This window comes from Gymnodraco acuticeps, unplaced genomic scaffold (assembly GCF_902827175.1).
Source record: "Gymnodraco acuticeps unplaced genomic scaffold, fGymAcu1.1, whole genome shotgun sequence".
Classification (NCBI taxonomy): domain Eukaryota; kingdom Metazoa; phylum Chordata; class Actinopteri; order Perciformes; family Bathydraconidae; genus Gymnodraco; species Gymnodraco acuticeps.
The window spans coordinates 207,486-222,512 of record NW_022992100.1 but is presented as its reverse complement, the minus strand read 5'-3'; the positions used below and the strand labels follow the sequence as shown (position 1 = coordinate 222,512).

Genomic DNA, 15,027 nt, shown 5'->3' with positions numbered 1-15,027 from the left:
ACTTGTTAGCGCAGTTCAAAGTGCTTAACAGACTATGCTAATGGCGATAGAAAATGGATTCAAAAGCTACAATAACAGTAATTATACTAAAACAGAGTAAGCAATTGTTTAAAATATATATATTGGCAATAGGTGGATCTATACATGTTGGTGCAATCAAATACTACATAACTGCACCAAATTCTCCATTCAGGAATATTATATTGTTTGCAGGAGGTGTTATTTTTTACAATGTTTACTCATGTCGCAGATAGTGGTGGTGTTGAACTAGTCTGCTCTATTATGTTTCTTTATTCACCCCCCCCACCCTCTCTTCTTCTTCTTCTTCTTCTTCTTCTTCTTCTTCTTCTTCTTCTTCTTCTTTCTTCTTTCTTCTTTTCTTCTTCTTCTCAACATATTGAATATATTGTTGTCCAGTACATCAAAGCTGAAAGCTACATCCTTAATAATAATCATTAAATAAAAGAACACCTTTTTCCAGTGTCAAAACTGATTAAATGTTTAATGACAATGGCTGAACTGTTAAATTGGATTGCATTAGATTTTACCTTTCTTTATACAGTCTATGGATTTGATAATTTACCTTAGAAAGTGGCCACTGAGTGTATTTCAATTCATTTATTTTATTTATTTATTTAGTGCTTTTTTAGTCCGTAACGAATGTGGGTCATATTTAGCAGGCTTTGTGTTTACTACCATATCGCCACACACACGCAAACAACAAAACAACAGCTCTGTCTCAGAATGAATTGACCTCAGCTGTGACGTCATAGCGTATATATCATGTTATTCTCCGGAGAAAAGTAAATGGACCGCATTTAAAAATGTGTGTATTCAGCTCCCTGCTTGATGTGCCATCATCACTGTCCCTGTCATCCTCACACTGGCCCTCTCTGTCTCTCTTTCTCTCCCCCCTTCAACGCGATGCCGTGTACAAAAATCAGCTACAGCGGATTTCGTGTCCCTTGTTTCCTTATATGGTGATCAGCGTCGCGGGCCGACCCTCCTCGCGCTGTGAGCGAGGCGCGTGCACTGGCCGTTCACCGTTCACTTCCTTATTTGGAAGTGAGTCCAACAAAACCCGCAGGGAGGGGAGGGAAGAGAGAGGAGGGAGTGGGGAGAGAGGGGGATGGATGGCGGAGAATTTCCTCCCATCCTGAAAACCGCTTTGCGCCTGGCTGGCTGCTGAATGTCGGTTAAAACAGCAGCAGCACAATGGCTTTACTTATTAATCTCTCCTCACGCCATTGGTGTCATAATTAATAGGATTCATGTCCTTGACACCCGAAATTACACCGTAAATCACAGTAATGTCTACATTTAAACGTTGAGTGAAAATCATGGTTTATGTAGCTATTAATATATGCTACGATACAAAACAAAACAATAAGAGTAGCCTATAGCTGCTTTCAAAAGGTGTGGTCCGATTAACGGCATCATAATCCTTATCACAATTTTATAAATCCAACACTAATTCAGCACACTTACATCATCAGCTGTTATAAAGGAGTTGTTGGTTTATTCATAAACTACACATAAAAACACATATTCCCATCATTCTCTTCGCTAACCATTTGGTGCGTTTGATTTGCTCACCTATGCTGGCCGCCACCGCCAAAACAAATACATATAATAAAGGAAATAGCAAAGGAAATATGATAAATAAAATGAGAAGAAAACAGGCTTAAAATATTATTTATCTCATACGATTTTCGGTTGTGTAATGTTCAATACAAGTGGCAAAGAAAATATAAAAATGTATCTGAGAATATTTCTTGGAGGGATTATTGATGATTAGCTATATTTCCTGTTTATCAGTGTATGTCATATACTGAACTGAAGTAAATAAATAATAAATAATTAAGCCCTCCTTGTGTTATCACATGTAGCAAAATAGCAATTCATCAGTAAACACGTAGCAGCAAAAAAAAACGCCGGACAACCAGGGGTGACAGACATGCGCTCCTGTTCCTGCTCGTGCACTTTGCTCGGGTTTATAAGCGCGTTCACGTTGGGTATCCAGTGTGTGAGCGAGACCGACGATTCATCATCACAGTCCATTCAGTTTCCAGAGTGACGCTGACCTACTCAGAGCTTCACCATGGTATGTTCAACTGCGTCTTCATCTCTCTTTATGTACTATAGGAGCTTATACTGATCAATAGAGATGTATTCTCCAGATATGACGATGGTTGTGGTTATGTTTCTTATTTCATTTTTAGATGATGGTTTTGGGTTTAGCATCAAACGTAGCAAGCCGGTTCTGTGCCGCAGGAACTGCTGCTAGCGCTGGGGCTAGGCAGGAACAAGAGGCGGTGCGAGAGGCTTGACCGCCAACAAAGCTTTCATACAGCCGGGAAGAGCTGCCTTTTAACACTCTGTTGATTTTAATCTGCATTAGTTTATTGATGAGCGTGTTAAAACACCGGAAATATGAAAAAATGTCCAAAACAACTGGCGCCATTTAATCTCTCCGTGTTCCCCGGACACAAAGCGGCCGGGGCCTGCTCTGTGTTAACGGCTCACCGTTGTCATGACGCTGGTCTCGGTGTCTCCTGCATCATGTTTCCGTAACTTCACCTCCTCGAGGCTTCCTCTCAGAGCCGAGCTGGCAGGTGCAGCTGCGCCCCGGGGCTAACCTAGCTAACGGTACTGTTCGCTGAACTAGCTGCGTTAGCAGAGGCAGAGAATGACACCCATTATGGCTGGCGGTGTCTGAGATTTTCTTGTTCTTTGTCTGTACACGGCTCTCTAGTCAACATGTTTTTTTTAGACGCTGCTTGCCTGCTTGCTCCACATTAGCTCAGCATTCGCCCACAATGACACTACATGGGTCATTTGTAGGTTTGTGGCTGAGATGCTGTGTGACAGTTAATGTGTGAATTGACAAACGTTTGAGCAGAGCTTTGCCTTATATAGCAAGCTAGCGCACACACGTGCGTGTGCTGCATTCATGGCCCCACCCTGAATTTGGTGCAAAGACCATTTTGTTCGCTGATGTATTTTTAAGGGATCTGCCATAACTTTTAACTTCCTGCTGTATCCATATAAGATGTTGTCCATGTATCTATACGGATGTAGTACATATTTGACAGAATTGTGCCCATTATGTAAGGGCAGTGGGCAGTGTTGGATCCACTAGCTGAAGCTAACGGGCCGCTGTCTGTGGATCTTCATGGTCGGTATTGCGCATCTTATTTTAGTTGCGCATCTAATTTGTACAGTAGTTGAATACACACTGTAAGCCTGTCACTTCAATAAACTGCTTACCAAGAAGAAAACACAAACTGATGCAAATATTCTTTCAGACAAAACCATTAAACGTTCATTTATTTTATTTTTTTACAGCAAAAATATAAGAGATTCATTGTAACGAACACCTGTATTAAGTTAATGTATTTTCTTATTGTTAACAATCAGCTATTTCATTTTTTAAATTACTTTCATTATGCATTATAATAACCTGAACACTTTCCCTGTCAGTGCTATATATTTCTACTTTCATTTGTTCGCACTTGTATACATGTGAAAGTTAATGAAAATGTATAACATTGTACAAGAGAGGTTCAAATCCAAAAATGCGTGCCCTTATTTCATATCAATAGTCATACTTGGAAAAAGAGAGGAGATATATATATATATATATATATAGAAATAAATCATTAATCTAAGTGTGTATGTTTTGGAATAACTGTTATGTAGAGAAGCATGTACGTTGTTCCAAAGAATGTCTCCAACAATACAGTTGAAAAATAAACCAATTATCAGGCCTTTTGTTTTCTGGTTAAAATGGCTCCTATGAGGCCTATAATCCTAACTGTGTCTAAAGGAATTCTAGACTTGGATTGCGACTGTTTTATATTCACTTGAACCTTGACTTGTAAAGAGAAGTATTGGTGGTTAAGATTAGATAAGGCTGGATCTTAGTGATCGTGACTATGGGGAAATGATCTCGCTGCTACATCAATAGAAATAAACACAAGCTAAACAATTGTGGGAAATTATGCCAAAGCTAGGCTGCAGGAAGTAAAAAGTAGAAAACTTAAGTATTTTGAATTTACAGATGGTTGTGTACAGGAAAAAGAGGGCTGCAAATCATATGACCCCCCCCCCCAGGAGGAGTGCTGCGTGTCATGTGCTGTCTCGAATGCAGACTGTATAGACATTTGTAAACCTCAGCACATATTTTAGAGACAGACTTGGATATTTCTCATATCTTGGTTGCTGTTAATGCAAAGTACAACTTGTTTTATTGATGGAGTGCGATTAAGGAAGTGTGTAAGGTTGTTTGCTAGTTAATTATTACTCTGAAATGCCCCGTTATCTCATCCTTTTACGCCCTGAGCAAACAGTGTCGGCCTGTGCTGCTCTGCAGTTGTGTTCCTTTTCCGTCTTTCCTGTCTCGTTATTTCCTTTTCATTGTCTTGTATTTTCCATTGACACGTTGCTGGTAGATAGCAGTTGTCTTCTCCTGAGACGGCATTTTTCTCCGTGATGAAGTGCGTTAAACAAAGTCAGAGGACCTGAGTGAGTTACGGAGCAGCTGTGACTCTGCGATGTGACTTGTATTTTATATTTCTACAGAAGAGCCTTTGTTTGAAACCAGCCCTGCTGCTTAAACGCTTAATTCCTGACCTCACCCACATAGTCATCTTCCTGGTAGAGATACAAGACTGTTCCCTCTGAAAGAACTTGAGTAATGTTTTTATACTTACCGATTACAGACACTTGGACACACCTGTGAGCTTGACTTGCTTAGTATTCATATTCAAAATGCACTTTGGCTTTGCAGTTCACGACACTCTGTGCATCAGTCCAGTATTCTTTCAGGCTGACCTTAAATAAGGATGTACAGGCTATAATGACAGTCGGACAATACAATCATTTTCAGATGACATCACGTCTTGACTCTTCCACCACCATAGCTATCACCTTGTTATGGCCACACCTTTTTTCTAATCAATCGTATTTATCAGTTGACCTCGTAAGGAGTTTTCCTTCCGTGTGTGAGAGTCACATGACGCCCTCTCAGGCCTTTCTTCAGCCTGATGTCGGTATTTACTGTAATGAAGTCGTCACTTGTCTGTTAAACACAATGGCAACTGTTTCCTCCTTCAGGCAAAAACGATCTCTGAAAGTAGGGCTGGAATTCACTAACAAATACTTTCATTAACAATTGGTCTCAATTTAAATGAACTTTGACCTCGTTTATTATCACAGGACTAAGAACCAGCCAGCATTTGAAAAACTGTCATTGTTTGATGATATGGAACTTAAAAGTGTAATGTCCATTTTAAATGTAAAACATTTTGTGTTTAGATAATATTTGAACATGTTTAAATGTTCTATTGTAGATGTGGTTATTCGCCTCCGTCCTGTGTAAAACGTGATTTCATATTCTTTCATTCAACCGTATTTTCAAATCAAAAATACATTTAAGAGGTCGAGAATGAAGCATTGAAACTGGTGCTTACAAAAGGTAAAAATATTAAAAAGACAAATTGGTAAAATAATAAAAACCTAAAGAAAAAAATGCAGCAATAAAACATTTAAGTCAATTTAAATGACAACCAGAAGAATTGTAAGAATGACATTTAAAGGAAAACCTATTATTCTTGCTGTGTACTCTGTAAACACTGTGGTTTGCTGTTTTTGAAATCACCTGTAGCTCTGACCTCAGTGTCACAAATGGCCGTTGAAATGTAAATGCATTAACTTGAGGTAACTGATTGTTCTTCTCTCCGCAGGCCTCCGGTGTGAAAGTCACAGATGAAGTTATCGCCATCTTCAACGACATGAAGGTCCGTAAGGCTCAGGCGAACGAGGAAGAGAAGAGGAAGAGGAAGAAGGCCATTCTGTTCTGCATGAGCAAGGACCTGAAGAACATTGTCCTGGATGAAGGCAAAGAGATCCTGCTGGGAGACTTGGGCACCACCGTCACCGACCCCTACCAGCACTTTGTGAAGATGCTGCCCCCCGACGACTGCCGCTACGCCCTGTACGACGCCACCTACGAGACCAAAGAAACCAAGAAGGAGGATCTGGTCTTCATCTTCTGGTGAGGGCTGCTTTTATCAGATATTAAAGTATGTATGTCCATCATTTAAACAACATTTGGCTTTAATAATGTTTCTCCATCCAACGCAGGGCTCCAGAGAGTGCCCCTCTGAAGAGCAAGATGATCTATGCCAGCTCAAAAGACGCTATCAAGAGAAAGTTTGAAGGTAAACAACTGTATAGTTTGAGGATGAGAAAAAGTCTCAATCTATATCACAAACCATGATGTATTACTCACCTGCTCCTATCAAACAACATCTGGGACTTTGTTTATTATTTAGCTTATTTTATGAATCTCTATTGTAGGGCAGCAACAATTAGCCGACTAATTCGTAAATCGAAGCAGTCGCCAAATTTCATAAATGTAAAATGTTCAGCCTCAAATGTGGAGATTTCCTGCTTCAATTTGTTTTGGACTGACAATACATGGACTTAGAGGAATTGGGATGGACACTGTTTTCTGACATTATAGACCAAACTATTGAAATGTGCAGGGGTTTGAAAAAAAACATTTTTATAAAAAAAAGGTATATATATTATAATACATTTGAAGTGTTAATTACAGCCCAAGAATAACGTTGTTGTTTTTGGGGGATTTAGAAAATTCGCCAGATTATGACAATCTGTATTTAATTTGCATGATGGAACATTTATTTGTTTATGCGTCCCATTTATACATTTTCCATTTTATGATTTAGCTTACTTTATCATCTGTTGACGCAAACCTTGTTTAATAAAAGTGAAAATGCAGATAGATTTAATCAGAACACTCTGAAACATTGTCATTCTCACACTCCTTCTTTTAATTCAGGTATTAAGCACGAGTGGCAGGTGAACGGTTTGGAAGATCTGAAGGACCGGCAAGCTCTGGCAGAGAAGCTCGGAGGCTCGTCAGTAATCAGCCTAGAAGGAGCCCCTATTTAAATATCCCCCCCCCCCCCTCTCTCCTCTCTTGCTTCGATTGAGGCCTTTCAGACGCATCTGTTGGGTTTAGCGGTTCAATCCAGTGTGGTATGGTGAAGGGCAGAAACGGCACTATTTGCGGGACTCTCTGGGTGGGATATTGTGGGCGGGCTTTGGGTCATGTGACAGTAAACAAAAAAAATTTAAAAAGAGAAATTCCACAAATGACTGTCACTCCAGTTCACGCAACATAAAGAATATGAACAAAACACACAAAAGGAACAAAATTAAGATGCAACAGAGGAAGGAGGATGACGACGTTAAAACTTAAATACACATATTGTTCATGTTCAGGGTTCTGTTATTATTTTCTGGGTTCCATTTGAATGACTGCAGAGAAAGGGTCAGACAATAACCTTAGTTTTCCAACCATTCAGTCCTGACAAATAATCGTTCCAACTACATTATTTTTGCCAAACTTCTAGTTAAGTTTTGTAAGTGTGTGTGTAGTTGAGACTAGTTGTAGTATGAACTAATCACAAGTTGTATCAAAACCCTTCTCTGGGGGGAACACGGTTAAATATATATATTTTCGCGTTTTGTTATTCCATTTTGTTTGTTTTTGAACATGCAAATTCAAAAATTTGAGTGATTCCTTTTTATTTCCAGTTCAGGTTCAATATCATGGCATTTGATGTAGTTAACAGACAACATTCCTTGTACTTGTTGAAGCGGGGATCTCCTTGAATTAAAATGGTTGGTGTTATGAAGGCCTGATGGGGAGCGATGTGTAAATGGAAGACCAGCGGTCTAAGTTTAGACTGAAAAGTGAATGGTGGGTGTTTTGTATCGTCTCCTTATCTCTAATAAAAAGCACTAAACTACTGACTTGTTTTGCTCTTTTCAACTTGTAGCTTTTTGTGTTTTGCATGTTTTATGTCATTGTGTTTTTAGTCACATTTCTGTCTCTTATCTTTACTGGCATCATGATTGTGGTGGATGGCTTTCAATGAAAAATCTTACATTTCAATTATCATCAGACATTACAACACAAATTACTAAAGAGGCCCTATTATGGTTTTAGGGGTTTTCCTTGCCTGTATTGATGTATGGTCTGTAAAACATAATTCCCACACTCACACACCCCCTGCCGGAAACACCTCCATTGAACTCCTTTGTTTACTTCCGGAACATAATCACAATGTAAAACTCGTGCATCGATTGGCCAGCGCTCCAACACATTGTATGTGATAGGCTAAGGAGCGGGACATCTCTAAGCGCTTGACCAATCACATCAGAGCCGACCAGCTAACCAATCAGAGCAGACTGGGCTCTGGTTTCAGACAGAGGGGGAACATAGGTGCTTAAATACAGACAGTGGCCGTTTCTCATTGTCGAGTAAAGATGCTGCAGAGCCACTATTTAAAGTATACTACGTCATCGAGTGGCGCCGAATGCTGGGCATTTAAACAGTCCTTCGGCGCCACTCGATGACGTAGTATACTTGAAATAGTGGCTCTGCAGCAGGTATACTCGACATTGAGAAACGGCCACTGTCTGTATTTAAGCACCTATGTTCCCCCTCTGTCTGAAACCAGAGCCCAGTCTGCTCTGATTGGTTAGCTGGTCGGCTCTGATGTGATTGGTCAACCGCTTAGAGATGTCCCGCTCCTTAGCCTATCACATACAATGTGTTGGAGCGCTGGCCAATCGATGCACAACACATTGTATGTGATAGGCTAAGGAGCGGGACATCTCTAAGCGGTTGACCAATCACATCAGAGCCGACCAGCTAACCAATCAGAGCAGACTGGTCTCTGGTTTCAGACAGAGGGGGAACATAGGTGCTTAAATACAGACAGTGGCCGTTTCTCAATGTCGAGTATACCTGCTGCAGAGCCACTATTTCAAGTATACTACGTCATCGAGTGGCGCCGAAGGACTGTTTAAATGCCCAGCATTCGGCGCCACTCGATGACGTAGTATACTTTAAATAGTGGCTCTGCAGCATCTTTACTCGACAATGAGAAACGGCCACTAGTATGAGGGAAATAAATACCTTTTTGAACCTTAAAGCAGGTAAACATGTCACAGAGGCACAAATATGAACCTGAAAATGTGCATATCCTCTTTAAGTAATATTATCAGCTCATCCAAATTAGTACTGCAAGAATTTTCATTATAAACCTTCATCTACTATTTTATATCCTAAATGTAGAATTGAACAATTTGCTTTGTAAAGCCCTAAATTAATAAAATATTTAGAAATGCCTGGGGAAACTGGACCATTCAATTTTTGTATTTTTCAACAAAAAAAATGTGACCACCTCCTTTTGATGCTGCAGTACTTGTTCTGAGCACAGGAAGGCGCCACAACATCACGCCTGAAACCTCAAAGTCAAGACTACTGACACAAACATTGTTATAAATCTCTTTTTATTAAAATATATCAAACATTTTTCAAAAAAATAAAATGAACACTGTCTCTCAGAAGAGCGTACTGTCTGCTGAAAGGACAGGAAGCATCACTGACGTTTTTACTGTGTATTATATTATTCTATGTGTATAATGTAATGTTAAGTGTGCACTATGCAGACCAAAGGGATAAACCAAATCATCCTTAAAGAGCTTTTAAAATGCTAATACAATTTCCCCAAAGTCAAAAGAGAGAACAGGGAAGATTTAAAGTCAAATGTCAGTAGATTAGATCATCCACACAGTAGGAGAGTAATCCTGTATACTGACACACCGCCACGCCAGGAAAAGTGTTTTTTTCTTCTTATAAAAAGTGGCTTGTGTTAATACTGTGGAAACCCTGACTGTTATTCATCTGACTGTGGGTGAAGACATATGAAAAGATGCCGTATGATCTCACAGGCAGATAGACCCGGAGGTTACAGGGGGCAAATTAAATAGAGGGAAATAACTCGATGGAGGCGATCCAAACTGTATGGATTTAATGGTGTGATACATAACATCTCCACATTCAAATCTCTTTATATGACTAAACCTGTGTTACATGTTTTGTTGAGTTGTGTTCTTATATTTCCAACATTTTTCAAACCTAGAGAAATCTGTCATTTTAATCAAGGTAACGGTTTCATACCACCTGTGTGCTGTGCATGCGTCAGCTTCTAGTGGTTTGCCAGAATAAATAAATCCTAAATTCACTTTTCATCGAGTTTTAAGCCACATATAACTACTTTACACCTTTAACTTATCTGTCATTGACAACAATATATTTTGACTAGATTAAGGTTTTTAGTCTTCGGATCTTAGGACATAAAATGATAAACAAGCTGATCAAATGTTAGTAGCAGCCAAGCAGCGTTTGAGAAACAATGATTTTTAGATTTATGAAGTACTTTTACTGGTTTTAATGACAGAGCCTGTTTGTTTTGGAGAGAAGGAGACCACTGTGGGTTATTCTGCTCCTGGTAAAAACTACTCAACCATGAAAAATGAAGGACTCCTCACTGGAAGAAGCTAACGCAAAGACGGCAATGCTATTTAAGATATCAACTCCCATGATCCCACACTACTCCACGATGACACCAAACTCTGTCTTATGTTATGGTTTTTAATTGAGAGACCCTCTAGCGGGAGAAATGTACACATTGTCCTATTTCACTCTTTTTTTCTTCAGGCAAAATAAACCCTTTCACCCTGTAGATGTTGTGCTTTTTGGAGTTTTTCATGCTATTCTGTCAAAACCTCTTCGTTCTTTAGTCCTGGGCACAGTCTAATCTGTTACCGTGCACCCAGTAGCAGATCTGAGCAAACTTCAGAGGAGTGATGCGCACGGCCACATTGTAATCCCGGCTCTCCCCATCTATCTCCAGCCACTGGTGTCCGGAGAAGATGCCGATGACCTTCCTCTCCCACCGCTCTAAACTGTTGTCCCACACTCTGCCATAAACTCCCGACCCGCTGGCCCCCGGTCGGGCGTCACAGTGCTGGTATATCAGGTCGCTGGACTCCTGCTCCACGGGACAGAATCTGTACACCAGCTGCCCAGATCTGTCACTGTCGAAGCCAGAGAAGTGGATGCGGTGCCCTGCCAGGTCGTCAGAGTCGGGGGCTACCGAGAGACGCATGAAGGGCCGTCGGTGAGGCCAACGCAGCTCCAGCAGAGCATAGTCAAAGTCCATGCTGACCTCCTGAGGGCCCTGGATCCAGCCCTTTGGCACACGGGTACGCTTCACCCTCACCCAGCGCACCAGAGGCCTCTTGGAGGACGTGACTTTACTGCCATTGATGTTTGGAGGTAACAGGAATCCCACCCTGAGCTTTCGCGCCCCCTTGACATAATCCTTCCCATCATGCACACAGTGTGCAGCAGTGAGGACGTGCTGCTGAGACACGAGGACGCCGGTGCAGCCGGTGGAGATCCGCACGGCTGTGGAGAAAGGGTAATCCAACAGGAAGTTGTCCCCTTGGATGTTGAAACGTCCGTCGGCTCCGTAGATCTGCCGCCTCACACGTTTGTGCCTGGGCTTCACTCTTGCTCTTGGAGTTTGAGTGAAGGGATTACCCTCAAACTCCTCATCATCATCCTCCACATCCACAGTGGTGAGGGTGCGGGAGCCGTCTGCGTACAGCGTCTCAAAGGCCAGTTTCTCAGAGAGCTGCTCCTTCTGGGCCTCCTGCTCTCCTCTGTGGAAGCAGCTGGAGTTGCAGTGAGTGGTGAAGTCCAGCTGAGTGTGAGCGCTGAAGTGAGAGCGGAGGAGAGGCGTCGGTACGTGAGGGACGAGCGTGGGGACGTGGACGGGCGGGGGGTGCAGGAGGCAGACGGTGAGGGGGAGGAAGAGCAGGTGAGTCAGCAGGAGGGAGATCTGGCTCATCATGGTGAAAACACTGCAACGACAGAAAATAATCACAGGTGAGAAAACAGTGTCTGGGATTTGGCGAGCTCTACACTTGCAGATCGCAACCAACTGAATAACCCCTCCCTTTACAACAGTGCGATAACGAGCATTGGGCCCTCTTAACGGTCAAACTACTTTGCAACACATTTCAGGAGGCTGCTGGCAAGACCAAGATTCATGGCAAGGAATAGTCCATCAGATGGCAGTAATGCAATACCTGCCGACCGTCATGAAACAAAATACAAGTTAAAACCACTTATTTTGTCCTTCAGTGTTCTTGTATAGTAGTAATAATTATTATTTATGAATGAATTGTTAGCTGTCAAATCAGTCACAAGTATTGGCGTCAAGGCTTAATGCTAAAACATGAACAAGACATTTTTGCCAGATAGACATATCCCTTTACATGCTCCTTACTGCTTTCATTCACACTAACACAGGATTTCCCCTGGCAAACTACAAAGTCTTGAGTGCTCCAAGAGTATCGACCCCTGCTCCCATTCACACATGACCCCATGCATAGGCCTACAGTGTTCCTGAACATTTCAGGTATGCACTACATGTGTGAAAGGGACTTTTGATTGCATGAATTCCTACATGTATGTCGAGATAACAACTGTGGAAAACATTCTCAAAAAAGGCGTCTTGCAGACACTTATCCCTCATAAATCTGGACTCTCTCACAGTTGATTGTTGATTGTAAATCACAGCAGTGATTTGTGAGGTCAGCTTGCCAAATCTAATGTTGCAATGCACGCCTGAGTTTGGTGTGGCGAGGCAACAATGAACCACTTGTTCCTACAATATAGATTAACAGGAAGACAGGATTTCAGCCTCATGGAAACAAACAAGCTTTTTAGTGAAAAAGTTACCGACAAATTCCAAAGCAGGAAAAGGAAAAAGTTCAATACCAGAGACAGTAAAGTGGTCACAGACATAGCTGAGAAGTAGACGCTCTGAAAGGGAAAATAACTGCAGCGTGTCATTATTTAATCAAAAGGAAAACATGAGGATGTATTTTCCTTGCTTATCTGCATTATTGACTGCATGTAATAGTTTCAGACTGAGCAAGAGGTCGGGAGGTTACACTAAAAACCCTCCAGTCTTGTGTGTGTCAAAGCTCAGAGGTGGGATGTGGTTCGCCATCAAACATGAACTACTTCACAGTGTGCACGGGGCTTTCAGAGCAGATTAGCAGCAGCAAGGAGATACTTGATCCCCTCTAAAGGCAGTGGACCCGGAGGCACTCATGGCATGAAGAGAGCAGGTGTGTAAAAAGTGAAAAGAAACAAGTCGAGGCACGGCGGTAAAACAGAGGATTATTCCTAACAAAGAGCAGGGTGTGGCCGGTACACACACCTATGTGCTGCTTCTTAAATCCCTACAAAGGAGAGAAGTTACTTCTGTAAGCAGGGAAACTACAAACTGACATCAATGTTGACGTGTCAGATGCTTGACAGTCGTGGCAGACAGAGGATCTTAAGTGGTAAATTGGCTAGTAAAGAAGTGGTAAACTGGGATAAAAGCCCGTAGTGCAATTTAAAGTAATGTATATGTATCACTGTCAAACAGGCTGGGATAAAACGTATGCAAGGCCTTGGAATTACTGTGTTTTGAGAACTTGTTTCAGTGTTTGAACCCTCTATATAGTCTATGTTTAAACACATTGTTTAAACATTTCCAAGCTCTTCTTGAGGTTTCAGAGGCTCATTCTCCTGGAAACAAACGGGAAATCATCCAGACGACAACCCTGTGCAAAAGTGACAACACCTAAATAGAATGTTATTTTTCACCGCTGTAACCTGGAGAAATGTAGTTTAAAGTATTGCGTATTCATCCTTTCACAGTCATTATACTGCAAATAGTAATAGAAGGTGAAAATACAAAATACATGTACTTTGTCAGGTATCCAGAAACACAGTTTGAGGGTCTGAAGCCTATGGACTCCCTGTTCGGCACCTAAATGTGATCCTGTCTGACATAATGTATGCAGAAGAGTCAAATTAAGTTCAGCGCCCTCTCACATCTGTCATGCAACAAAGGAGCACAAGATCTCTGTCAGATTGAACTGGGAAGATGATTATAGGAATGTTTTGGACCATGAAACAGTATGGAAACACCTGACACCACATACAGATATTCCTAATTTAATAATGATATAAACGTTTTGGTAGAGCAACACATGAAGATCAAAGTGCTGTACAGTAAGGACATTGAAAATGAAAATAGACATATTTATGAAAATATAAACTAGGATATTATCTACTTTATATTTAATCTTTGACAATCATTACACCCTCACTTTTGGATTTAAATGAACCTTTCACCTGGCAGCACAATGCTTTAAAATTCCTTACTTTAATTTATGGAAAACCCTGTAAATATAACACAGGTGGTCTGTCCCACATTTTAGGCACAAGTGAAGACAGGATAAGAGAAAAGGGACCCTTTGACTTTTGTCAAATAAAATACTAAATGTAATCCATTACCTCCTGACTAGAGATCGATGATCCGTGTTTACATCCCTCTCAGGTTGTCCTCCCCATCAGACGGGTCCCTCAGGATCAGTCCCAAGGTTTTCCCTCATCCTCTCCGGTGACAGGCAGGTATTTTCTCCGGGTTAGTCCTCCAGAAATTCTTTCTCGTTGATAAGTGAAGCGCCAGGTTGTTTCTGAGTCGCTCTGGATGTCCGGCAGCGACAGCCCTTCTTCTGAAAGCTGCCAGCTCAAACTACAGAGACACAAATAAAAGTGTCCCATCTGAAAAGAAGTGTTTACCCTCTCTCTGCCTCACGGTCCTGACGCCCCGCCTCCCCGCTGTTGAGGGGGGAGGAGAGGGGGAGATACAGTATTGACATAAACCTTCAAACACAGTTTTTTCCACACTTGAATTTAGTTTTTTTAAACATAAAACACGTAACAAGTACAGAAAGAGAGATATAGCAATCATGAGCTAGCTAGGCTAAACTGGTTTGGTTTTATCTACACTTTGACTTTGATATGACTATTAACATTTGTATGACTTTTAGTGGAGGTGTAAGAAGTACTCAGATGTTATACTTAAGTAAAAGTAGGAGTACCAGAGTGTATCTCTGTTAAAAGTTAAAGTCCTGCATTCAAAATGTTACTCAAGTAAAAGTATAAAGTATGAGCATCAATATATAGGCCTACTTAAACCAAAAGTAAAAGTACTCATTATC

General features: G+C 41.2%; 2 protein-coding genes across 2 annotated transcripts; one reads left to right on the top strand and one right to left on the bottom strand.

The window, feature by feature from the left end:
• Window positions 1-1,923: 1,923 nt before the first annotated feature.
• cfl1 (cofilin 1) lies at window positions 1,924-7,848 on the top strand. The gene is made up of 4 exons (XM_034202909.1): window positions 1,924-2,104; window positions 5,748-6,058; window positions 6,148-6,224; window positions 6,869-7,848. Exons 1-4 carry the CDS (start codon window positions 2,102-2,104, stop codon window positions 6,979-6,981), a joined length of 504 nt encoding a protein of 167 aa, XP_034058800.1. The 5' UTR covers window positions 1,924-2,101; the 3' UTR covers window positions 6,982-7,848.
• Window positions 7,849-9,379: 1,531 nt separating this feature from the next.
• Window positions 9,380-14,769, bottom strand: LOC117537650 (serine protease 23). The gene is made up of 2 exons (XM_034202933.1): window positions 14,318-14,769; window positions 9,380-11,817 (listed from the first exon to the last, which is right to left on the bottom strand). The coding sequence occupies exon 2, from the start codon at window positions 11,805-11,807 to the stop codon at window positions 10,686-10,688; it is 1,122 nt and encodes a 373-aa protein (XP_034058824.1). The 5' UTR covers window positions 11,808-11,817; window positions 14,318-14,769; the 3' UTR covers window positions 9,380-10,685.
• Between the last annotated feature and the right edge of the window lie 258 nt (window positions 14,770-15,027).

Bases quoted from the DNA above. Each gene is read 5' to 3' on its own strand.
- cfl1 (XM_034202909.1), top strand. The intron at 6,059-6,147 runs GTGAGGGCTGCT...CATCCAACGCAG, and splicing joins GATCTGGTCTTCATCTTCTG to GGCTCCAGAGAGTGCCCCTC. The intron at 6,225-6,868 runs GTAAACAACTGT...CTTTTAATTCAG, and splicing joins TATCAAGAGAAAGTTTGAAG to GTATTAAGCACGAGTGGCAG.
- LOC117537650 (XM_034202933.1), bottom strand. From the start codon at position 11,807: ATGATGAGCCAGATCTCCCTCCTGCTGACTCACCTGCTCTTCCTCCCC.